Raw genomic sequence first — 8,944 nt, forward strand, 5'->3', positions numbered from 1 at the left:
CTTTACCAGGGTATTTGCGTCCCTGCTGCTTGCACGCCGCAGGACGTCAAGGATGTCGTCGGGAAAGTGCTTGCGGTGGCTTTCAATGAATCTCGATTAAAGCTCACACCAAGGATTCCGGAAGGATTCTATCCCAATGAAACTGTATTTTCTGTTTTAAATTGTAAACGTCAACTGTATGTAGAATGACTTTATAAAAAAGCAATTCATAATTTCTAATCAAATTCAATTAGAAAATGTTTAATTTGTCGTTTATACTTTTTAATTATAATTATAGATACATGGATCCATAGTATTGTCCGTGATTTAGATGGTCATTAGCGGAATTATCTTTCATATGATTCGTTAAATAATGAATAAAAGCACAAATATGAAGGATACATTACCTCAAGTTATTGTCTCATTTTTATCGGAGCAATTTTACTCTCGACAATCTTTAAATCACTTATTATTCTACTCAAATGAATCCTTTTACAGTTTGATAAATTAAACTTATCCAACACTTTATCCGAGAGAAAAAGAATGGTATTTAAAAAGTTCAATATCATCTTTTAGATGAGCGAAACAAATGTTTCAGGGACATTGATATGTGCAAGCATCATAAGTAATACGTAAAGGGATGTTATTTTTTTGTTTTTTTTATAATGGTCCATTTATAATTTATTAGATTAATAATATAATGATACTGATATCAATATCAAAGCCATCTTTATTTATTTATATGTGCATATACGATCACCGTTAAACAGGCATTCGCAGAAATGCGTTCGCTCTGTTTATAATCAATGATTCAAAATTTTTCCTCGTTTCTGATCGTCCTTGAAGATTGCTTAATCATTCTTGCACAATCCTGCGATTATCTTCTCGTCATGTTTCTTCCTCTTCCCAATCCCAATTAGTTTCCATAGATTTTCTTCTTGGTCCCGTCTTGTACATCTCGAATTGTTCGTCCTCGGTTGGCCAAACGAATCGAGAAGTATCTAAATCAGTTTCGGAAACAGAACAGGGCCCACTGTCGTCGACATCGGTATTAGGCGATTGTCTTACCGAAATTGAATCGATATCTGACTCGATCTCAGATTTTGAGCTTTGTTGATTATCTTCTGTATCTGTACTTCTGTCGTGCCAAACCGATAATGTGTCAGTTTCTTCAGTAACCATATCTTGAAACTCTTCAGACTTTTCACCGCTTGTATCTTGTTTGCTTGTCGAAGAATCATCATCTTTTTTTGTTTCAGATTGTACCAACTTTTTATCCTTTACTATGTATGCCAAAGCATCCTCCTCTGATCGAGATTTTTGCATCTGCCATGCTTTCTTGAACGGATGTTCCTGCTCTTGCTGTACAAGTTTCGGTCTCTCTGGAAGATAATATTCTGGATCTTCTTCGCTTGCCTGACTCTTGATAATAGATTCTCGTTTGTACAATCCCAAGGACGATTTCGGTAACATTTCGATACCTTCCTCTTTAACAAGACTCCATCCAGACTCCGTTAAATCTGAATCATCCAATTTTGTAAGATCTTGAACCGATTTTCTTCTGCTGTCCTTCGTAAGAACGAAGTTGAAACTGGTAACATCTTTGTCATCTGTTATGGAGGTATCTTTTGCCTCGCTATAAGGATTTTCTCTAAACGGTGGTGCTTTTTCGCGATATTCACGACGTTGAAGATAAGAGGGATCGTCTTCAGGTTCGCTACGTTCCTGAGAGGATCCAAGTTGAGCGATACGAGGACCAACACTCACAGTCCAAGCGTCCATATTTTCGTTATCCGAAGGATCTTTCAACAAAGCTATTCTTCCTTCGGCAGAAGATCTTCGTCTCAAGGACGTTATATCTTCTTCTTCCGCTGAACCACTTCGTTGGCTAGCGAGCTTCTCCATGAATTGACGCCTTCGTATCCTCAACTCTTCTTCCCATTCTTCTTCATCGCTAACTTTCGGTTCTACCGAAGGATATCTTCGGTCGTATTTCGATCTACGTTGAACAGACGTTTCATCTTCGCTTCCCGAAGAAAATATTCTCCTTGAATCCATAGACTTTGGTACGGAACGTCGTGAAGCTCTCGAAACGTATTCCTCTGATTCATTTAAGAATCGCCTTGAGTCTGGACCGATGGATGCCGAACGTTCCTTATTAATAAATTCCCAAGAACGATAATCATCGGGTTCTCTAAAAGATGACCTTTCTTTGGACTTTGATCTTCTATACTTATTCAAATAAGCTTCCTCATTTCTTCGTCTTATATAATCGTCTTCAGTTTCGATTGGCATTGATCTTTTGATTTCTTTCGTTTTGGAAAGCGAACGTCTATTTCTTCTCATTTCTTCTTCCTTTTGACTTCTGAAATATTCCATAGCTTCTTCCTCAGAGTCAAACGTGTACGGTGGTATTCTTTTATTTATCCTTTCCCATTCTATGTGTTTCTCCTTGTCATTATGTCCCATAAATGATTTTCTTTTCTCTTCCAACTTCTTTAAACGCGATATATTTACTATCTTCTCGTCTTCTAGAATCTCGTTTTGTGATTTTGTATCGGCATCGATTATGTCTTTTTGCCAATACAATCCCGTCGAGTTTACTTCGTCATCCTCGAATACTTTTGCTCCGTTGCCTATCTTTTTAATGGATTCCTTTGATTTTGTTTCTTTCGTTTCATCCGTCATTAGTTTTTCTTTAGATATGTCGATGGATAAACTATCTGTACATTCCATTATGACGTTTTTTACTTCCTGCATCGGAAGATCGAACAATAATGTTATTACGATCGACACGCATATCACTACGATTATCTCCAAGAAATCAATCTAAAATACGACGAAAAAAAAAAAATTATTCTTTGAATTTGATACTATTTAAATGTTCAATTTTTTTTTTTTTTAATAAAATTATAACTTACTCTAGTAAGATGAAATTCTGTCGTATATCTCGTGGTCCCAATATTGTAGAAAAATACAGCGAATTGTGTTAAATAAATCGCATAAGATATTCTACTGAATATTACCAACCAATAGTTCGATAGAAATCTATTTATGATTCCTATAAATAAATTTATGGAATATAATGATAAAACTCTCATTTAGATTTATTATCGTAATAATATAATATGATACCTCCGTGATCAGTAAAGCATGCAAAAATCGTCCAGCATAAAGCTAAAGCCCACGGGATTGGACTGATCACAGTGTAATGACTAGCTTCCTCAACATCGTACACATAGTCCCTTTTGGCTAAACGCCAAGGAGAAAATAACGACCATGTTCCAAAGGACATCGCGATGAACCATCCCAAGATCACGAACACCTAAAAATAATTCATGGAAGATTCATTGCGATTATAAAAATTTTAAGCGTCCATACTTTTTCAGTTTACCTTGTGAATCTTTACGTTTTTTCCTGTATAATGCAATAACACGCCAAGTCCAACGCCACAGACGTAAGGAGTAATTCTATGTAATGGTAAAATGTAACTAAAGTTAGCAACTTTATAAAGTTGTTTTACTCTGAAAAAGAAAAGAAGAAAAATCTACGAATGCAATTGTTTTGATAATAATATATTATCGATGCGAATAAATATTATTTGCATACTTACGACATTCCGTGAAAGATAACGATAGATAGATTATTGTTTATCGTGGCTATGTAACGAAGCGTAGCCGAGACTTGAATAAGGAAGAATAATACAATGATACCGATAATTGGTTTACAATGAAGAAAAAATACTAAAATTGGTGCTAACAATGATAATTGCATGTCTAATGCTAGCTGATATGTATGTGGTGCACACTGCAATGAACGTAAAATTATTTAGATGATAATAATGATAACAATTTTTTATTTATTTCTTTTTTCTTTTTTTTCTCTTTTTTTTTTTTTTTTTTTTTTTTTTGATCGACGATACTCACCATTTCTTCAAACGGAAAGAAATTCTGAATGTAAAGTAAATTGATCCATGCATTTTTTTTACAAAGTTCCGCATTATTTACGATAATACTGTTCCATTGCGGCCCCGATCCGATATGCTCCATCACGAAAGCATACCAAAATATTACCACGATTAAGGCAGGTGTCAGTCTAAATTATAACACGAATTTGCTCAATAATTACAAACTAAGGAACGGGCTCGAGGCATTAACGAACTACAGAGCAAGCTCACCTGATTAATCTAACGATAAGACGACAAAACCAACGAATCTCTCCACGGGATGTTAATTCCTTCACCATGTTATAAGCCGTTAACAATCCGCTCAAAAGTAAGAAGGAATCCGTATAAAGTGAACCAACTCTCAGAACACAACTGATGGGATTATTTGTAATCTAAAACAATTGAAAGGACAATGTATTAAGAATATTAAATATATCATCGAACGAAAGAAACATTTTATTCACCTCTGTGATAACGATCCGATTAGCATATGGTATCCGTGAATATGGTATTATTAGATGACCAAAATAAATAAGTATCATAAATACAGATCTTAATCCGTGAATGCATGTAATATCTTTGCTACTAGATTTGATTTCTTTAAACAAATATTTAACTGTTCTTCGCAAGGAAAATGCCATTATTATTCTTTCAGAATAATTCCCTGTAAATAATTACAATAGTTAGATTAAAAGGGCTTGATTCTTATGGATTATAAAAACTATTATCGAACTTCGGACCTTTTCCTTCTGAGATTATCAAATAATCTCTGATAGTAGCTATGATGACTAGGCAAATAACTGCTGCATAGAAGTATCTATAAGATGGCAAAATAAAAGAAAAATGAAAGTCTGATAAAACGTGTAATTCGATATCAAGAGAAGGAGAGAGAACCACGTTTTATTGTTCTCTTTCAAACGCGTGTATATTTATTCACTCTCCGTTTTAAAGCTCAAGAGAGCGATGCCCTTGAAAAGCTATTTTTGTAACTTGACGGGAAACTACATGTTCCAAATATCATTTCCAGAGTTTTACAATACGCTCAAATGTGCTGATCATCGTTACAATAATTTTCGATTAATCAAAATTAACATATTTACGTACAGGACACCGATCGTTTCTTTCGAATAATTTCGTGACCTTTGCTTCATATAACACATGTCTGGATTGACGTCCACCATAAATCTAATTCCAGAAGTTGAATTGTAATAACTCAATGCGTCCATCAAAGTAATTTCTGCATCCTTCGCCGTACATGCTGCTGGAAGGCACAACGCCCAATTCACTGTAGTGAATCTTGGTATGATATGTTCCGGCTAAAAGATAGAAAGTGACGTTTTATTTTGAATTTCAAAGGGTTTACTCGTCACTTACATAACGCATATTTCCTTTAATAAATGTACGAGCTTGCATTAGATTAACCGGTAGTTTCATATCCGGTCTTACGGCATGTAAATCTATGGTTGCCAAACAATATTTTCCTTGAATCTTTATCGTGTTATTACCCATCTTAACGTGCGACGTTATGCCTAAACATTGATCGAAATCACCAAGTTGATTAACGTTTCCACGCAAGAGACCAGACGGGATCTTTGCATTGGAATCCAACACTAGAAATAAAATCGTTTCAAATGATACAATAAGATACAATAAATACATAATGATACAATATAAACGATACATAATGATACAATAAATATTTCATATTTTAATTATATCAAAGAATTCTTTATTACGATAATGGAAATATATCAATGAATTTATCAGCTTACTTTGAAGAGCCCACAATTTATAACCCCTCAGTTGACGTAGAAATATCTTGCCATGCTGTTGACAGTTTGCGTCCTCAACGGCGGTAAAATTGGGTACAAAGCTTGGTACATGTAATATCTTGTCATTTAAATCGGCTAAATTTTTCGTTGCGTCTCTATGTTCCTTCGTTTTCGATTTCGTCTCGTTTCCTATAAATACATAAATACATCAAGCTTATTGAATTTCTTCTTTTTCTATTCTCAATCTTCCGAATAAATTCATAAATAAGCACCGAGATGTAGCTCACAGATAATTAATCATTAACTTCAACAACGATGATATCAACTTCTTTTCAAAGCACGACACACACACACACACACACGCAGTAAGCTTTCAAGGCAATGCATCCATTTTAACACATAATATACTCACTCGCCGTTTGTGGTATTTCTCTTTTTACTTTTCGTTTAATGGATTTTTCTACTTCGTCCTTGGATTTCGTTGTAGCTTTTGGAGTTATCGTTTTTGCAGTAGGTTTTCGTTTTTCTTCCGATTTCAAAGAAGATTTCGATGATCCAGGTTCAGTTTTTGTTGATTTAATAGTTTCTACTTTCTTCGCTTTTTTATCTTCGTCCAATTCACATTTGACTGGCTCAATACTTTCACTCTTCTTTACTTTCTTCTCTTCTTCTATTTTAATTTTCGTTACTTTAGCAGATTTTGCCTTCTTCGTTTCCTTTTCTTCGTCTAATTCAGATTTGGTCGGTTTAGTAGTTATTATCTTTTTAGATTCCTCCGTAATCTGTTGCACTTCATTTTTCACTTTTTCAGTTGGGATTTTCGCTTCCACTTTGACTTTCTCTATCGATTTACTATCAGTATCTTCTACCGATTTAACTTTGTCTTTATCGGCATATCTCATTTTCTCTAACTTTTTCCTAGTTGGAGTAGACACTTTTAATTTATCTTGAATTTCATTATCATTATCGTTCTCATCCTCGTCGTCGTCATCATCATCATCCTTGCTATCGTCCGTTTCACGTGCAACATATTCCGAATCCTTTTTTTGAGATTTCTTTTGTTGTTTCAATAGAATGGAGCTTTCTCCTTCAATTTTTACATCACCTTTAATATCTTTTTTATCCTCTTTTTCCTTTACAATAGTGCTTTTTTTCTTTTCTTTATCTTCATCTTCAACAACATCCTTTCTATATTTTACTTCTTTGGTATCTTTAGTAGTTGTACTTTTTGAAATACTACCTGCACCCAACTTGAAACTCCAACCAAGAACGTTCATGCTACTGTAATCTTTTTCCTTGTCTTTTACTTCTGCTTCTCGTTCCGTTTCCTTCCGTTCGATACTTTTGAATTTTTCGACTTCTTCCTGTTTCTTTTCATAGTCTTCGCTTTTGTCAGCTTTCCTCAGCTCTACACTTTCGTCTTCCTCATCTTCGGCTTGTATCTCTTCCTCCTCATCTTCCACTATAACATCATCATCATCATCATCATCATCATCATCATCATCATCGTCGTCGTCGTCATCAACATCATTGCCATTATTATTATCTTCAACGTTCTTTCTTTCCTCGCTTTGGTTTTCACCATTATCATCATAATCATCTTTATCATTAATAGTACTCTCTTTCTTTCTAAGCGAAAATCCAGCTGATGATTTATCGGCAAATTGATTACCCAACAACCTTGATCCAATTTTCTGAGTACTCGCGTCCTCCTCGATGGTAGACGAGACCGTTTCGACAGGTGGTTTTCGACCAATCGGAGGAACCTGCGAAGACATGGCCCCGTGCCATCTTCGTGGCGAAGGCGTCACTGCGTTGCTCGTCGTCATCGTTCTCTCTGGGCACTTACCGAACTTGGAACCAACACAGGTGGCACGTTGTGAGTGCTCAACGATCGACGAAGAAAATGGATGAACGACACTTCCATCACGTATCCTGAAGGCGTAGGAACAGTTATAAAGAAGTAGTATAAGCGCCCAACGAATAATGCCCAGAAGGGCGAGAGCCATGATATGGCAGGGTTCACATGTGAAAAGAAAATTAATAAGCGAGCACTAATTCGGTGATGTTCGAATAGATTTACTTCTTATACTCCTTCCTCTCCTCCCTTCTTTTTCTTCCTCTTCCTCCCTCTCTCTCTCTCTCTCTCTCTCTCTCTCTCTCTCTGTCTATGTCTCTGATTCTGTCTCTCTCCCTCTCTCTTTCTCTCTCTCCGAAAACTCGTGATCAAAAGAACACGAGTGATCTTGAGAATCTTGAAGAACTATCGAGTACGCCGTCTCGGACGTGGCAGATCCCGGGCTACCACGTCCACAGTCGGCCGTGCCTTTGCGGAAATTAGAGCGCATGGCAGCGTCCCAAGCAGCTAGGAGTTTTATTTAGCATCAACATTTCCGACCGCCGATCGCCGCGGCCTCAGCAGTGCGTTCGAGAGACAGCCATGCCTCTCTCTTTGTCGTCATCATTCACTGCCGATATTCTTCTCCTCGGAAGTTACGCAACTTTAGAGGGAGAGAGAGAGAGAGAGAGAGAGAGAGAGAGAGAGAGAGAGAGAGAGAGAGAGAGAGTGACAGGGAGAGAAGTCTAGGCAAGCAAACTGTTCTTATAGACACGGAGGCGCTTCGAATCAGGAGTGTATAAGACGGATTAAAGAAGATAATGAAACGTATTCAAGGTTACCACGTGTCAAATATATTTGTATTATATAAATAAAAATTTATTATTATAGAAAAGAATTGTTCTTTTTTCCTTTTTATTACTTTTATTTTGCAAATTTTTAATTGAATTTAGAATAGTTCTTTGATCGTTAATTAAACATAATGTAAGAATAGAGGATATTTTTTAGAAGTAAGATGTTCCCTATGAAGATGAAATAGTTTAGCGATGATATAGTAAGTATATATGCTTATATATGTGTATGCTACGAATAACCAAGATCCTAATATTATCGCGGAAACATTTTGTTTCACTATTACGAATGATTAAAGTCGCTCATCACGAAATACTGTTCATATATCATGACATAGTCGCTCGATATATAACATTTACTATAAATACCAAATATGTATTTATTGATGTATCGATGTTTTGACCATGGCATATTATTCGTTGTTCCATTCTTTTTTTAACTTTTTATTACCATGATTTTAATTTCTATTATCAATAAAAATTTTTCAAGGCGTAAGATGCAAATTCGGAACAGCAGAGATTGATGGCACACGAATTGTACGTACACTTGTGGTATGAA

The 8,944-nt window shown here is 35.7% G+C and overlaps 1 protein-coding gene across 1 annotated transcript; it reads right to left on the reverse strand.

The window, feature by feature from the left end:
- Positions 1 to 691: 691 nt before the first annotated feature.
- Positions 692 to 8,363, reverse strand: LOC124422724. The gene is made up of 13 exons (XM_046959566.1): positions 6,110 to 8,363; positions 5,698 to 5,886; positions 5,300 to 5,535; positions 5,030 to 5,241; positions 4,666 to 4,742; positions 4,390 to 4,589; positions 4,157 to 4,317; positions 3,906 to 4,074; positions 3,593 to 3,786; positions 3,374 to 3,503; positions 3,115 to 3,304; positions 2,901 to 3,040; positions 692 to 2,808 (listed from the first exon to the last, which is right to left on the reverse strand). The coding sequence occupies exons 1-13, from the start codon at positions 7,704 to 7,706 to the stop codon at positions 868 to 870; spliced, it is 5,436 nt and encodes a 1,811-aa protein (XP_046815522.1). The 5' UTR covers positions 7,707 to 8,363; the 3' UTR covers positions 692 to 867.
- Positions 8,364 to 8,944: the final 581 nt, after the last annotated feature.

The sequence above is a fragment of the Vespa crabro genome, chromosome 3 (genome assembly GCF_910589235.1).
Source record: "Vespa crabro chromosome 3, iyVesCrab1.2, whole genome shotgun sequence".
NCBI classification, from domain to species: Eukaryota; Metazoa; Arthropoda; class Insecta; order Hymenoptera; family Vespidae; genus Vespa; species Vespa crabro.